Source organism: Trachemys scripta, chromosome 20 (assembly GCF_013100865.1).
Source record: "Trachemys scripta elegans isolate TJP31775 chromosome 20, CAS_Tse_1.0, whole genome shotgun sequence".
NCBI lineage: Eukaryota > Metazoa > Chordata > Testudines > Emydidae > Trachemys > Trachemys scripta.
In genome coordinates, this window is record NC_048317.1 from 12,516,048 (window position 1) to 12,533,551 (window position 17,504).

Here is a 17,504-nt window from a genome sequence, read left to right on the forward strand (position 1 = left end):
AAAATAAAATGACCACGTTTTTGTCTTCTATTGCAGGAGTTCTCAACCCTTTTCTTGCTGAGGCCCACCCCAATATGCTATAAAATCTCTATGGCCCACCTGTGCCACAACTACTGGTTTTCTGCATATAAAAGCCAGGGTCGGCGTTAAGGGGTAGCAAGCAGAGCAATTGCCCTGGGACCACAGGGCCCCCGCGAAGCTATGTTGTTCAGGCTTCGTCTTCAGCCCTGTGTGGCGGGGCTCAGGGCCTCAGGCTTCAGCCCCATGTGATGGGGCTTTGGCTTTCTGCCCTGGGCCCCAGCGAGTCGAACGCTGGTCCTGCTTGGCTGACCCCCTGAAACCTGCCCTGGATCCATGGTTGAGAACCACTGTTATATTGAACTCTCAGTTAAAATCACATCATCTGCTTCTTCCCTGTAGGTATTATTTGTGTCTTCAGCTTAGACATGACATTGTTACAGGGCGTCTGCCTTGTTCCTTTGCGACACTGGCCCTGCTGAGTTCTTACACAGTCCAGTCTGAATTGGGAGATTATGACCCGGAGTTACATAGTGCAGATTATGTCAGTGAGTTTAAACTGGCCCCAAACCAGACAAAGGAACTTGAAGAAAAAGTCATGGAACTACATAAAACATACAGGTGAGTGCTGGTATTAAGGGAACTTGTCTGTGCACCACAAAGTAAAAGGAGTAATTAGAATTATAGACATTTAGTATTTTCACAAATTCTGTGTTTTTATTTTTCTCTTCAGGGCCATCAATATCTTTTCTGAGCCTCAAACACAACAACAGTGAGAGAGAGAGAGAGAGAGAGCGAGAGAGCGAGAGAGCGTGTTAGTTTCATAAATGAGTTTTCAGTTCACAAAGAAAATCCATCTGCTTTAAGTAAATAAATAAACTCCAAACAGTTACAAAAAGTCCTTCCAGAATTTATAACCCACTTGCTTTGCATAAACTATCCTGCTAGTGCTATGAAGGAATCAGATACTGAGAGAGCCCAGAGTTGGTCATGTAATAGTAATTGCCCCTTGAGACTACTTACCTACAAACTGTAGCCTTTACTGCTTCCTTCCCCTCTCCCCCTCCACTCACTCCCTTTGTTGTCTTTTGTCCACTGTTTGTGTCTTGTCATAATCCTAGGCCTTGGCTACACTCAGGACTTCCCAGCGCTGCCACGGCAGCGCTGTGAAGCGTGAGTGTAGTCGTGCCGCCAGCGCCGCGAGAGCTGTCTTGCAGCGCTGTAAGTACTCCACCTCTCTGAGGGGAATAGCGTGCAGCGCTGCTCGTGCTTTACAGTGCTGTACTTGCTGCGCTCGGGGGCGGGGGGCGTTTTCACAAGTTGCAGTGCTGTACAGCGCCAGTGTAGCCAAGGCCCTAGACTCTTTGAGGAGAGGTTGTCTTTGTGCTCTCATTTTACTTGTTTGTATGGTCTCTAGCACAATGGGACCTCTAGGCGCTACCGCAATATAAAGAATTACAAAGGAGTTGGTGAAAACATTGGTGAGTCCAAAACCAGTGAGAATGTTCTGAGAATATCCTGCAGCTTTAGTTAGTAAAAGGGTTTTCTTCCTTCCTACTAGAAAAAATAAACTATTTTTAGAAGAGTTCTGTGAAACTTTAAAAAGTATCTTTAAAAACCCCACTTTTGGAGTCTCTATAGTCCTCACCCTTATGACAGTGGTGGATGGGTTTGATTCCACTAAGAACTGTATAGTGTGCATACTGTTAACTTTGTCCTTTGTCCTCCCTTCTCCTCTTCTATTGTTGTTCAGTTGTCCTGTGGGGGAGGGGGCCTTGTCTTCCTTTGTGTATGTTAGCACTTAGGATTCCGTGGCCTACATCCTGAATGGAGTCTTCTGGTGCTACTGCAATACTACTAATAAATAACCTTGTGCAACACCAAATGCATTGGAAGTGTGTATGAAAGGCATAAATACTGAGATCTCCGCATAACTTTGTTTTTGGTGCTGACATGAGCAGAACTCTCATCATGTTGTAGGGAGCATTGGTTTTATTTACTAAGCACCAACACCATATAAAACACACACAGATGTGGCCTCTACTCGATGGGGTGCATGATCTAAATGGACGGCGAGAGCTAGTACAATTGCATTCTACCCCGGAGGAAGGATTTCAGAGTGTAGCAATTTTTAAAATTTATTACTAGGTATGTAGCTACACTTTCAACTTTGTTGGATGATGATATTAAAGGGAATAGATGCATAGACTTCAAGGTCAGAAGGGACCATTATGATCATCTAGTCTGACCACCTGCACAACGCAGGCCACAGAATCTCACCCACCCACTCCTGTAACAACCCCCTAACCTATATCTGAGCTATTGAAGTCCTCAAATCGTAGTTTAAAGACCTCAAGGTGCAGAGAATCTTCCAGCAAGTGACGCGTGCCCCACGCTGCAGAGGAAGGCGAAAACCCCCCAGGGCCTCTGCCAATCTGCCCTGGAGGAAAATTCCTTCCCGACCCCAAATATGGCAGTCAGCTAAACTTTGAGCATGTGGGTAAAACTCACCAGCCAGCACCCAGGAAAGAATTCTCTGTTGTAACTCAGATCCCACCCCATCTAACATCTCATCACAGGCCATTGGGCATATTTACCGCTAATAATCAAAGATCAATTAATTGCCAAAATTAGGCTATCCCATCATACCATACCCTCCATAAACTTATCAAGCTTAGTCTTGAAGCCAGATATGTCTTTCGACCCCATAGGAATGAACTTTTCCTATAACCTAATATTTGTGAAAGATTTCTTTTTCCCTCTGTGACTACCTTTTCATACTGGTGGGTCTCTCTTGAGCAGCTCTTGTATCAGGTTAGAGGATCATAACTAAACTAAAACTTTTTTTTAACTTTTTGAAAAAGAAATTGTGCATATTTCGCTATTATACTGACATGTTCAACTACAGAGACCACACTGAACTGTTTATTTATTATCTAGCTCTCTTCACACTTTTTAAGGAGCCTACCACCATGATATAGAAGTATTGTACAATCTGAAAGAGGGGTGCAAGTGTCGGTAGTTTTAAGGGAAGAAAGAAAACACCATAAAACACTGAGAATGAGCCCTTGTGTGGGATTTGAACCTGCAGTCTCTCTTGACTGCCCCAAAGCTGTGAGTTGAGCCACAGTAATGCTTATAGTATCAGAGGGGTAGCTGTGTTAGTCTGGATCTGTAAAAAGTGACAGAGTCCTGTGGCACCTTATAGAATAACAGACGCATTGGCGCATAAGCTTTTGTGGGTAAATACGAAAGCTGCTGCGTCTGACAAAGTGGGTGTTCACCCACGAAAGCTTATGCTCCAATATGTCTGTTAGTCTATAAGGTGCCACAGGACTCTTTGTTGCTTTTTAGTAATGCCTATAGAAAACTAAAAGCAAAGATGAAGACCTTTCCCCAAGAAATGCAAATTAATAACATAAGCATAACCTGTAATAGTGGACTTCAGTCCAAGGGTGATACCAAAGCTCTAATGAACACCTCAAACTCGCACTATCAGGTCAGTATTTTAAACTGATTTCTCTGTATTTGTACTGAGGGGGAGACGCATGCGGAAGATAAGCTTCTCAGTTGCTCAGTATCTTCCTTTGACTTCAGGTTATGAAATACTATTTGTGATAGAACAGGCGACCAACATGGCTGAATTATTTTTTTTGGCTGTTTTATTCTCTTAAAAGAGCCAGTGAACATAAAGCATTTTGTGTAAAACAAAAATATTAAAAGTTGACCTGAATAACATGGCTATATCTAAATTTGTAGCATTATACAGCCTCCCTCTTGTATAGATGAATTCATTAATATTGGATGTTGTTCTGAGAACTTTAAACATCAGATGGTTTTTAGGTAAAGCATTTCCACATAAAATGTTCTTACTGCTATTGCCGTTTTATTTGAACTATAGAGGGTTTGTGTTTAGGAGATGAATGTTGACCTTGTTGTTCCACTTAAAATGGGCTGTTGTTGCAGTATTAATCCTTTTTATTCCCGTTGGTCTGTATTGTATCATGCCTGCATAAGACGCAACACTAGGATTTACAGTTTACATAAAATGTAAAGTCTTTTGTAAGTAAGATCTCAAAGCCGCAAACAAAACTAAATGTATATAAATGAGTACTGTCCCAATATAGCATTTGGACACCTTGCACAATAGAAGCCTATTACCAGAGATACTTCAATAACACTGAAAATAGCCCCATTATCAGGATGTTTCTGTTATCCAGAGTTGCATTGTATTGCCTTTCCTATGGACAGGACACTGTCTATTCCCAGAAAATGTCTCATTCATCTAGCCTGCTCCTAGTAGGAGTCTCCTATTAAGTGATTTCAACTGCTCTGGCATTTAATTCTCAGAACAATAGCTGGATTCTGAAAAGTGTTGAGTGGGTACCACAGTTCGCGGTTTGGCTTCAGCAGGTTTAATTTGTTCACCTTTTTTGCAAATGAAGTTGGCTGTTTAGAGAATCAGTGCCATGATTCATACAGTGGTGCTTTCCTTTTTCAGTCCGTTTATTAGGGTGACCATGTTTCCCAAAGGGAAAACGGGACATTGTGTGGGGCTCACCCTAGCCCCTTCTTGTGTGCAGGGCTGGCCCGAGCCACTTGCTTCTCCCTCCCCCACCAACATTCCTTCATGCCCCACTTTTTTGGCAAAACTGGACAACTTGGACAAATGCCCAGTTTTGCCAAAAAAATTAGGGCGCCCAGGACAGGACTTAAAAAGGGGACTGTCCCGGCCAAAAGGGGACATATGGTCACCCTAGGTACTTCAGAGGCATAAGATGTTGAAGAATTATCATAGAATAAAAACCAAGCAGTATCTTTTGTAAACATAACATTTTGCATTCAGAAAATCAATTCAGCCAACCAAGGGTCAGCAATTCTTTTGCTAAATAGAAGATCACCATTTATTCCTTTTAAACTAATCATTAGTATAGATAACAGTAAGTTCATTCTTTTTTTTTTTTTTTCCTCCACATAACCTTTTTTAGATCCATGACTCCAGCCCAAGCAGACCTCGAATTTCTTGAGAATGCAAAAAAGCTATCTATGTATGGAGTTGACCTTCACCAAGCCAAGGTAAGAGATTTTGTTGTTGGTGGTGTAGGTTGGGGCCCACAGGTTCCTTGTTTCAAGAGCCCTGATCAAAGATGTAGGCAGGCAGGCAGCCACCCTTGCAGAAATGTAAGCATATAATAGATATGTTGTAAGCATTAGTGCAAGCTTTATAAAAAGGAAGTTACACTTCCTGATTTGCTTCTCTGTATACTGTAGAGAGCTCTTTATAAACCTATCAATGTAGACAAGCACTTGGTCTGAAGAATTTAAACTAATGTTTGAGCCTGAAAAGTAATCCACTCTCAGAATTCTGATAAATACAGTATAAACCCTAAAAGATCAGACACAAACTTTGAGCAGATGGGGTTGGAGAAGAGATCAATAGAAGGGAGGAGGTTTTAAGGAGAGAGATGAAGGAAAGTAAAATTGGCCCTTGGCATGTGGGAAGTTGGAAGCTGTTCAAGCATGCAGGACAAATGAATTCAGTAGCTATTTAGGAAAAGGTAAAAGGAGTGTATAGAGAAAATGCTGGGTGATCAGTTGTTGGAACTTGTAACTCCAACACTGCTGTAGGTATAAATATGTATTAACTTACTTAGGACTTGGAGGGAGTTGACATCATTCTGGGAGTCTGTTCCAGTGGCCTTCTTGTCTATAAAGATAAACTGAGAATCAACCGCTTTCCTTGGCCCAAAGTGCTGAAGATTTCCTACAAACGCAGCAGCTTCTTCATTAAGATCCGGCCAGGGGAGGTACGTTGCCAGTTTATCTTCTGTTTTTGTCCTGTATTGTAATAACTCATTTTCTAATTAGTGTCCAGTTTGTTCTTGTTTACATAAAGAACAGAAAAGTGCTGTGGAGATTTAAAGTTGTTTCCATAATTGCAGTAGTACAATTGGTTTTTCATTTTAAATTGTACCTTATTGGCTGTCTTATTTGGCTTTGTAGTAGATTCAATTTATAATATAAAACTAAAATATCGGAGCCTATAAAATTACATTTGAATTATAAATTACATAGTAGTTAGCTCCACCTACTTGTAGAGTATGGTATTCTGCTGTTGAACATATTCTCATTGGAATAAGACAAGCACATAACAGATCTGTTGCAGAAATACAAATATAAACAAAATATTTCACCATTACCCATATGAAGCAAAATGCTTGATCTTTCTGATAGTACTTGGAAACATAACTTTAATGAGGAGAGCAAAAGATTCTGTGGTAAAGACATTTTTTTTTCTTGCTGTGGAAAGCAAATAGCTGTTCATTTCATTAGACCTTAGATGACCATTCATAATTCAGAATGTTGTACTTTTATCAATTGTCAAAGTATGTAGCAACATGGTATATGAGGGGGCTGGATCATGCTGTTTTGACTTGTATGTGGATCTCCTTCCCATGTGGAAAGGGGAATGGAGTGGCCTCTGCTGCATTGTTTTACCCCCACCTTGTTGGGTCCAGCATGAATGGAAGCAGACAATGAGTAGGGAGGCCAGGGGAGACGCATTTCCCCCCACCCAGGGAAAATACCCCTAGAAATGTAATATAGTCGCAGGCCACATTTTCATTTCTCCAGTGGAAAATCCCTTTTAAAGGGGATCTCAGAACTGCTGCAGAGAAATATAGGCTCCATATAGAAGGGCCTACGCCTTCTTGCAGATGCCTGGGTATGTTTGTATATCTACAGGGTTTGTGGACCAAACCCTCATCTCTCTAGTGGAAGAATGCCGAAGAAGTTCTGTGAGGGAAATTTTGGAATTGCTTGCCTGGGTTTTACCTGGGTATGTTCTATGTAGTAATGTTCTTTTGCATACGTCACTTGTAGCTATACGAAAATAATCTGCATTGCAATTTTCCATAGCACGAACAATATGAAAGTACCATTGGATTCAAACTACCTAGTTATCGGGCAGCTAAGAAACTGTGGAAAGTCTGTGTTGAACATCACACTTTTTTCAGGTATGTCTTGCTTAAAATTGTAAAAAAACAAACAAACAAACAAAAAAATCTCTTTATTAAATATAGTGAGTGGGTTTTTAAAAGTGATACTAATTTCAAGTCTCAATTTTTGTAATTCTTTTGCTGATAGATATGTCTGACTCTCCTCCATAGTGATTTAAGGTAATAAGGCCTGTAAAGAGTAAAAAGTGTGTATGGAGACAGACTTTTATTTTAATATTCCTAAAATAAATCGAGCTAGCAAATGAATGTTTAACCATTGAGAACATAATATAGGAAATCCATCAAAATACAGAGATCTGGAAGTAAGGCACTAAAAGCATAACATCTGTATCTAAATGCCATAAGAGAATGAGAATAAAGAAGTGTTTGCCAAATATTTAACTCAGATATTGGTTATTTTATCCAGTATCTCTGTCAGGTGGTGTTCTATCTTTACCCCTAAATGGTTTCTTTTTATTAAGAGATTATTGAGTAAAATAGAGGCTGAGATTGAGAAAACCAGTGACAGAGTTTCATGAGAGCTAAGGATGTCAAGGTTTGTAGAAGCAGCAAAGAGTCCTTTGGCATCTTGTAGACTAACAGACATATTGGAGCATGAGCTTTCGTGGGTGAATACCCACTTCGTCGGATGCATGTCAGCTTTGTAGAAAGATGCTGATTGCGGTGCTGTCATGCACCTTGTTTTGGTATCCACTTTACAGTGTTGTTGTGTCAGAAAGTGCCTCTGAGCTGTGGGAGTTTGAGGTGCAGGTACTGATATGGGAAAGGTCAAGAAAAAAATTGTTGATAATGGGACCTTTTCGTAAATGAATACAACTCCAGATGAACTGTTGTGCTAAAGAAATGACATAAGATGCTTCACGCAAGTCTTTTTGTCTGAAAAATGGTTGCTGGATAGTAAATAAATGTTAGACTCTCTCATGTTGTTAATCTAAGGGCCCCTCCTTACTCCCTAAAGCTTTTTCTTAGAAATCTAAATGTGATATTTTTGGTTAATATAGAAACTTTGTAGGTGTGGGGTCTGGGTGCTGGGGGAGTGGAGCTTGATGGGGGTGGGGCTCCAGGTGCAGCTGCTTGGGGATCAGTGAGGTGGGGTCTGGGTTTATGGGGCTCATCGGGAGGGGTCCAGGTATAGGGGGGTAAGGCTTGTCAGGGTGAGGGTTTGATGGGTCTGCTTAACAGGGGAGCCCCAGCTGCTGCCGAGGGGATGCTGCATGCCAGGCTCCTGCTTCCCCTCATGATTCTCCTATCCCCATTTCTTCTCCATCCCCCTTCCCACATTCCCCTCCCTATGCCCCACCCCACCGCGGGCACTCGCCCGCTGGACAGAAAACAGGAAGGCTCCCAGCACACAGAAAGGCAGCGCGACTGGCACTAGGACCCAGGAGGCGGCGTTCAGCTGCAGGGTGGGGAGCAGACTTGCAGCCTCCTTGAGCTGGGCAGGTCTGTGCTTGCAGAAATTGGGGGGGTGCAGGGGGAGGTGTGGCATGTAACCCTGTGTGCCCCCCCATGCCTCGACTCTGGGGGGGTGCAATCCTGCCGCAAGCTGCACTCGTGGTCCCCCCTGTGCCCCGCTTCCCTTTGCTTCCCTGTTTTTTTCCTGCAGAGAAGCACAGGAATTCTGCGGTGGTGGCGGGCACACAGTGATGCAGAATCCTCCCAGGAGTATATTATGTTAAGAGATCATTTAGAAAAATATATTCAGTTTTTCCATGCCCCCATCTCTTTAATTTCTTTCTATACAATATGAGTGATTTGGAGATATAAAACTAAAGTACATGTGTACCTTTCAGGCTAACTTCCCCTGAAGCTCTTCCCAAGAGCAGATTCCTGGCACTGGGCTCTAAATTCCGTTATAGTGGACGGACGCAGGCCCAGACAAGACAAGCTAGTGCCTTGATTGACAGACCTGCTCCACAGTTTGAACGAACAGCAAGTAAACGGGCATCTAGAAGCCTTGATGGAGGTGAGTGAAGTTTCATTACCTTATTGTAAGGTTTCCATACTCTTTTTTTTTCTATTGAAAATCACCCTGCAGGCTTAGGCTTCGTAACTTTTATTATTATTATTATTATTATTATTATTAACAATTTATTTTAGCTAAAGAAGAAAGCTGATGTAAAGAGGCTGAAACCGAGACAGTGCCTGGAATGTATTTCTAGACACTCGGTTGTTGTAAGGAAGTTCATTTTGTTAATTTTAGTTTATTAAAAAATAGTCAATTCTGATTCAAAATTTGTGGGCAGAAAATTTTAGAGAGAAATAAATTGGTTTGTTATAAAGCTCATAAATGACAGTGAGGTGACACTTCACAGAACTGTCAAATAAGACCAAGCGAAAAAGAAGGTTGTGAATTTAGGAATAGAGTCAGTCTTCAGGATTTAAAGTCTGTTGAAACAGATTGCTTTTTCATCTGAATATTAATTATTATATAAAGACTCCTTTTTTTAGTTTTGAAAGTAATAACTCAAGTCTTGAGAAAATGCCATAAAACACTTCAGTAAAAAGTCTGTACCTGCTTGTCCTGTTGCCACCAAAAGCTAAAAGAAAACTAGTACATTTTAACTTTGATGTAGTTTTTGAAAACTACTACCACAGATCTAGCTTTGGAGCCCCATACTACATCTGGGATCCAAGTGATGGTACTTGTTTTGTACTGCTAGTAAATTTTTAAACTTCATCAGCGGTGTTGGCATGACCGTTCATTTCAAACTCTATGGGCAAGTACCATAGGAGAAGGGCAGGTTCCACTTTTACTAATCTTGTGCTTTAATATCAGACCTTGGAAAATAAAACCAGCAAATTAATGCTTCTGTCTGAATTGAAGTCTGCAGCCTTCTCTATATGCTACACGAGTAGCTTGTTAACATGTGCACAATTTCTTCAGCTAAACATACGTCTCAAAAAATTGAGGTCAGACCTATATTGGAGGAGAAGCAGGAGGATGTGGTGATGGTTGAGATTCCAGAATCAAAACCTGTGGAACAGTTCGGAGAGAAGCCAGGTATAGCTGTGGTGGCTATGACTCTCTGCAGTGCTTTTTCTATTCTTTCCTTTTTTATGCTTGTACTTGTCTGCTCTGAAATGTTTCACAAATTTTGGCCTTTTTCTTCATTTCTTTGCAAGATGTCTCTTTATAGTCAGGCAGCCAACAGGCTGGGATGGGTTTATGTCCTTAAGTGAGGAGAAACCTTGGAATAGAATTGCTTGATTACACTTTTTAGACATGTATGCAGTGTAGTTGTGGCTGTGTCCGTTCCAGGAGATTAGAGAGACAAGGTGGGTGAGGTAATATCTTTTATTTGACGAACTTCTTTTGGTCAGAGAGACAAGCTTTCAAGCCACATAGAGCTTTTCTTCAGGTCTGGGAAAAGTACTCTGAGCATCACAGCTAAATGCAAGACGGAACATATTGTTTTCTAAGAGATCGTTCAAGGTAGAGAGGCTTGTTAATATCTCTGCAGTGATAGGGCAAAAAGAGGGGGTTAGTGGGATACAGATTGTTGTAAATAAATCCAGCAGACTTTTAGACAGAAACTCTGTGCTCAGATGGAGAGATTTTAAAGGTATAATTACATTTCAAATAAGACTATATTTTAAATTTGTGTACTTATAAATGCTAGGTTTCAGAGTAGCAGCCGTGTTAGTCTGTCCGCAAAAAGATCAGGAGTACTTGTGGCACCTTAGAGACTAATAAATTTGTTAGTCTCTAAGGTTCCACAAGTACTTCTGTTCTTTTTATAAAGGCTAGATTAGAAAATGTGGAATATTGTTTTTGTGGTCTTAAAATATCTACTTTAAAACTCTTTCTGGATTTCATTTTAGAGGTTGCTTTCATTTTTTTTAAATCTTGTTAAATATGTTTTGTAGTTCATGACATCTTGGGGAGCCATCTTTTGTAGAGCCTAGATTTCTTAGGACATGTTTATTATTTGTTACAACAGTATCTTGTTGACTTCTTGGCAAAGAAGCTGAGATGTGTATAAATTTTGTATAGTGTTAGGATGAATTTGTGTATTATACCAGTGTTATCAGAAATCTGCTCTGTTTGCTACTTCTCTAATAATGAAAGGAAACTCATGAATGCTTACTGGCGCATAATTCTGTCCAGCCAGCATCCTCCATATCTGTGTTTGAGTAGAGTCCCATTCTGCCACTCCCACCACAATTCACTATAGAAACCTTGTTTTGTAGCCATAATGTTTCTGTCCAAAAAGATATAGACAGGCCCATCTATACCTTTCCTAAGATGGAGACTGACACAGGTTAGTCATTCCCATCTTCTTCCATACCGGAGTGACATCTGCCTACGCAAGTGTTGCCCGCTCCGGCTGGCTTGAGAAGTCCGAGATTGATACTGTAAATCAACCCAGGCCTCCCACAAGGCACTGCAAAGGGCTAGCAAGTAGGACACCAGGACACAATTCTGATTGTTTTGATTGTTTTCGTATGCAATTGCAACGCAGGATTATACCAAAGATCTAACTCCTAGAGCGGCTTAAAACAGGCAATTTTAGTGTGTGGTCTGTTTTTTTTCTCTCTCCCCCCTACCCCCCCCATCAAATGTAGACATACGCTGTCCTTAAGAGATGAGTCCCCATTGACCCTAACTCACCATTAGTGACTGTTACTTCCCTGCAGTCTTCCATTTGGTATATTAATGCATTCGTAACTTCTTCTAGCCAAACATACTTTTGAAAATATTGAGATGAAACCAATAGCAGAAGAAGAGGAAGAGGAGAAAGTGGAGGTGTTTAAGGTTACTGTTCCAGAATCAAAATTAATGGAACCATTCCAAAAACAGCCAGGTACAGCTGTGATGGCTTCTCATACAGTCGTGCTAACATCACCTCCTACAGTACTTACACCTGCTTTTACACAGCTTGTTTGTTATGTACAAGCAGCGTTATGGATTGCCAGTGTTAAAGGTGCTGAAATACTATAGAATATGGCTAGAATTTTTGCTGTGGTACTAACTCAATTAAAACCAGAGTAAACGTGGCAAGTACCTTGGATCATAATGCTACAACATCAAACGTAGTTATGAGCCAGACAACTTTAGTGGGGTGAGGAGACATATAAAAGAAATATGTTTACAGCAGTGGTTCAGCAGTTCCATTGATACATGCACTGATTCATACAGATGGCAACCTCCAAAGGTGGTGTACCTTGCTGGAAGTGCTGCAGTGTTGTCACTTTCATAGGCATATGTGTCATAAATCCTACTAGCAGTATACAAAGTCTAGAATTGTTCAGGTTGTGCTCTCCCTGACCTGTGGCAGCTGTTGTGCTACACAGTTTGAGGAGTTAGATTGCAACCTCCTTTTTTTATTGCGTTGTACTTGACGGCTCTTCACCTCTGATTCAGCCTCCCCTGGAGTCAGTTGCTCTTTCCAAGCCACTCCATTGCTTCAAATAAACCTCCATTTGTCTTAAATAAAGGCAGATTTTATTGGCAAATTACAGAAGTTGGAGACCAACATAATGTAATAAAATAAAATGTAAAATACGTAGAAATATCACCTACTTGGATACTGTGGAAAAGGTTGATAAACTAGTAAACTAGCTCTGCGCTTTAATTACACGATATCCAAATATTACCTACTGCAGTGTGGCAGGCAAAACTAGTTTCTCAGAGCCTTGCACTTTCAGCCTGCCAGCTATGTCCGGATCACATGGTCCACGGTTCTGTGCATCAGCAGAGTTTCTTCTTCCCTTTGTAGGGAAATATCCCTTTGTTCTCCCATCAACCAGTCTTTGTTTGCAAGGTACCCATTCCCTCCACTCTTTGGTCCCATCACATACTCCTCTGTGGGTCAGAGTAGTGGCTTACTACACCTCCAAAACCATGTACATTGTTATTGCCAAATTGTAACGATTTCTCCACCCAGCTCTGTTGAGATGGACCTTTGTGAACATGTTGCCTTCCAGGCATTGAATCCATGCACACCTGACAGTTAATTGTTTCCTTTCTCAGCCTGACCACTCTCATTTTATGTGGTTCTTCATTCTTATCCATAACAAGTTGTGCCTCTATAGCCAATATTATGCTAGGTACAGAAATACATTTTAAGTATAACCTAGTAATCAAAGTAATTAGTATTTGATACATCAGATAAGTAATTATAGGCTGCCAAAGGAAACTGTTTGAATTTTGTGTTCTCTCCCCCTGTCCTCTTATCCCAAAGCATCATAAAATTAGTAGCATAATTCTGCGTGCTGATATTCAGACAAGGTTCCTGAAGAGAGGTGGTTCTTGCAAGTTTGCTCTTGGTAACTTCTCCTTTTCCATGCCATCTTTGAGGTGGCGTTTTAATGAATGCATAATTTTTTTAGTTATACATGTCCTTGAAAATATTGAGATAAGCCCAATAGACGAAGATGAGGAGGAAGAGAAAGTGATGACGATGAAAGATCTAGAACTAGAGCCCAAATTTCTGGAACCAGTCCAAAAGGAGCCAGGTACAGTTGTGATGGCTTCTCACACCCGTGTGGTTTACATTTCCTTCTACTAAGCCTGCCTCTGTTTGCTATCTCACAGCTACCACAAACAACTTCTCCCATGTTTATTGTCACTTCTACAGTACAAGCAGTGTCAAGGCAGTGGTGCTAGATGAGATTGTGTCAAAAGGATGCCGGGTCAATACCAGGCACTTACTGATGTGTAGGAGAAATGTTTTTTGAGAAATGTCATACCTTGGATTAATATGCAACTATGTGAAAGTTAAGTAAACTTTGGTATCAACAAGTTTGTGCACTTGATTACCAGTAAAATTATGTTTGCAGTTTTCTTGCATTTTTCTCTTGGTCTGCTATTTGTATTGGTCAAATACATATGGTATTTCTGCATATTTTATTTTATAGACAAAGACAAAAAGCATTTTAATACCTCTTTGAATGAGAGGCAAAACAGGGATCAGAGGATATCTAAACATACAGACTATGATCCTTAAATCTGAAAATTTCTGATGTCTTAGGTCTAGCTGGGTGAACCGTAGTAAGTTAAATCGCTTCCTGGCTCTTTGAGCTCTGGTCAAGTGAAAAATTCGTCAGCTTGGACAAAGTACCAAGTGTGTATTGTCCTATTTGAGCCATAGGCCCGGAACTAAGGGTGTGGGGGGTGCTGCAGCACCCCTAGGTTTTAGGTGGGGCTCAGCTCCTGGCCCCACACATGCGCTCCCAGCCCGGGGTCCTAGCTGCTGACCCCAGCCTCAGCCCCCTTACCCCTGTCTGGGTCCCATTCTCCCGGAGACAGGGCCCTGCTCTTGGTCCCAGCTTAGGGGAGGGGGGAAGGGGCGCAGCGAGGGGTAGGAGGGCTGGCTTTCAGCATCCCCACTGTTAAAAATGTTCCAGCGCCACTGATTTGAACCAGTAGTTGACTTCATGAATATGAGCTTCTGTCGAACTGAATTTATTATTTCAAATAATGGGAAGAAGTTTAATTGGACAACCATAAAAATGAATAGGCTCTTGTGGGTATAGAAATTGCTTAGTGAATTGTTTGGGGCTTGCTTTGACATAATGGATCAGTTTGACCACCTATTCCTAAATGTAAGGATTTTTAGAAACTTGATCGCTCAGAAACTAGAATTGGGGAAGGAAGAGGGTTGGTGAGTTTTGCATGTACCTGATGCTTGTATGTGAGGCTTGTCATGCTTCTGCTGACAGACACGTGTTTGAAGCCTATATGTTCAGTGCTGCACCTTTCAGCAACTGGGAGATGATGGGTATCGTTCCTCAACAGTGACTCTTCTTGTGGCAGGGGAAATCATCTGACCTAAAAAGTAGAAGTCTGCTTTGAAAGCCAAGTGGAGACTGCTGCTTGTCTGTAACGCTTTATAACGAAATACCTTGTGATTTGTAATTGGCCAAAAGAAAATGCATAAATCTGATCCCGAGATGGTGAGGAGGTGGAGAATCTCAATGTCTGATTCAAAAACTTCTAAAGTTTCTGTTTGGGGACTTCATGGTGCAGTTAAAACAAGTGATCACAGTTATAAATGTTTGTACTTTAAAGGTTTCATATTGATGAACTTTATCAGTGGTGTTTGAAAGATCCAGAAACTCCTTGCAGGGTCACAAGTAAATTAGCATTTCTGGTGTGGCTTCTTTGCAGAGTGCAAGCTTGCTTTTTTACTTTCTATACAATGCCTATTATTAAAACTATAAGGAAAATATCCTCCACCTTTCTGTACTAAATGCACAAGCTGCTTTCCTCTCTCTTTCTCCCCCCCCCCATTTTTTTTTTTTTTTTTTTAACTACAGTGCTCTAATCTGGGAAGATTTTCCTAGGGATCTAGAAACATTATACATTTTGAACCTTGCCTTGACTCTTTTTCCCTGTTCAGCAGTAGCGGTGGTTACACCTGACCGAAGCCCACGGCCCACCTCTGCACCAGCCATTGCTCAGAGACATGTTGTTGAACCTACCCCACCAGCTGCATCAGAAACCAAGGAAATAGTAGTAGTTTCTAAAGTGGAGAAGGAAGCTGTGAAAACTGAGGGAAAGCATGAAGAAATGCTACCTGAGAAGGCGAAGATGGAACCATCTGAAGTGGCCAAGGTACACTAGCCTTAGAATTACCATAAAGTGTTTGTTTGTGAGGACTGCAAGTGATTTTTGCTTTATATGGAATGCTAGCTCTAAAATGGCCTCCAATGGCAATGTTGCATTAGATGGGAAGGGGTAGAGAGGTATCTCATCCCTGTATAGTCAGTGGATTGGGAATGGGATCCTCTCTAGCTAGTTGGTTGTGATTCCAGAGAATACCTTTCCTGAACTTCAAGATACCACAAAAAAATGCTACAGTGCATGTTACAGTTTTCATGTCTTAATTGTACTTAGGGCAGAACTTTTTTTCCAGGGATGGTCCTAAACAAATTAGGTGTTACCTGTTGATCACCTTAAAATATGTTCCACTAAGAATTAACTCCACGTACAACTGAATTTGTTCTTGTTAACTAGTAATGCTCTTTACTTCAGTGGAATTGCCTCTGATATACACCATGTGAGAGAAGAATTGGGCCCAGAGTCTTCCAGCATTTATAGTGTAAAGTGGTGTTTTATTTGATTTGTTTTCCCTGGAGAGCTGTGAATGGACTTCTGACAGGCTGGCAGCTGGACTAAAATGTTGATTTATGACTATTTAAACACTGTTTAGACTGTGTTGGATTTACTATTAAGTGGGACTACTTAAAAATTGGAAAGTGAAAATATCTGGTTCTTCTGTGAGTATTCTGTGTAAAATATAGATAGATAAAAATATAAGGCAGAATAATATATGAAGAGGTGTTTCAACACTATTATTTTAAAGTTTATTTTGAGAGAGGGTATGGATAGTGGAGAATCTAGAGACAGAAAGGGTAGATAACTTAAGATTGCTTCCTGTCACTCTGAATAGTGTACATTCTGTTTTCCCCATTTTTTGTTGGGAGTCAAACTCTTCTTGTAATTAAATCATATAGAGAGCAAGTCACGTATGGTAGCTGTAGTTGTATTCCATGGAAGATCAGTATGTATAAAATAAGCACTTGAGGCACGAGGGAGGAGACAGTGCAATATCCTCACCAACCCCCCAGACAAGCCAAGAAATCTTTATTTTCAGTCTTCAAGAAATCCCCGTAGGGATAATAAGAATTCCTGTTGGTTGGAGAAAACTTTTGGCAATCTGGAAACATAGGGTCAAATTTGAACCTGGTTACATCTGGTCAATCTCTGACTCTAATGAAGTTGCATCCACTTAAAACTGGTGAATTTGGCCCTTCAAAACCACAATTGCCTAACATGATCACAGTGTCACATTTTCATTGTGTGTTAACCACTTTGTAGCTTCCTTAACGGACAGTACTAAGTGTATTCCTTTTGATATCTAAGTGCCTCTCTTCCTTAAAAACACACATGAGAGGTGAACAAATCGTTAGTCAACAGGACCTTCTATATGATTAATGAAACACAACTTTTGGTAACTCACAGTTGGACTGATGACACCACTGATTAAAATTGTCAATGGCTGTACATCATTGCCAAATAGAGCTCTGAACTTTTTGTCATAAAGGCGTGGAGCAGGAGCACTAAGTCACTGAGGATGAGTGCGAAAGACTACTGGAGTCTTGCAGATAATTGAAACGTAAAACAGGTTAATGCCACACAATGGTTACATTTAAAATAATTCCATTCACCCAGTCCCTCATTTATCGGACAGATTTTTCTAGTTACAATATTAGATTTACTTTGGCGCTTAGTGTAGAAAGAATTCTTGTAAAATCCTGTAGACTCTAGAAGCTCTTAAACTGCTCCATAATCTAATCTAGTCTTGGGTTAATCATGTGTTTCTTTATCTTTGCATATATAACTATTTTTGCCTTGTGACAACCAATCTTGATGTTTCCTGTATTTGTACTTTATCCCATTTCAACATTCTTCCTGCATTGTGGTGGTGGTATTGCTAGTTCAACAGGCCCATCAAG

The 17,504-nt window shown here is 40.8% G+C and overlaps 1 protein-coding gene across 43 annotated transcripts in view; it reads left to right on the forward strand.

The window, feature by feature from the left end:
- The window catches only part of EPB41 (erythrocyte membrane protein band 4.1), a 163,751-nt gene that overhangs the window by 94,164 nt on the left and 52,083 nt on the right, over positions 1 to 17,504 (forward strand). For 18 of the 43 annotated variants that reach the window (XM_034753824.1, XM_034753810.1, XM_034753811.1 and 15 more), the window contains 9 exons: positions 421 to 639; positions 5,007 to 5,094; positions 5,673 to 5,825; positions 6,937 to 7,034; positions 8,831 to 9,003; positions 9,925 to 10,041; positions 11,720 to 11,845; positions 13,374 to 13,499; positions 15,386 to 15,600. In XM_034753824.1, coding sequence (XP_034609715.1) covers positions 421 to 639; positions 5,007 to 5,094; positions 5,673 to 5,825; positions 6,937 to 7,034; positions 8,831 to 9,003; positions 9,925 to 10,041; positions 11,720 to 11,845; positions 13,374 to 13,499; positions 15,386 to 15,600 — 1,315 coding nt within the window. The remainder of the gene's footprint in view (positions 1 to 420; positions 640 to 5,006; positions 5,095 to 5,672; positions 5,826 to 6,936; positions 7,035 to 8,830; positions 9,004 to 9,924; positions 10,042 to 11,719; positions 11,846 to 13,373; positions 13,500 to 15,385; positions 15,601 to 17,504) is intronic. The other 25 variants (XM_034753826.1, XM_034753815.1, XM_034753829.1 and 22 more) reach the window with 8 other exon arrangements.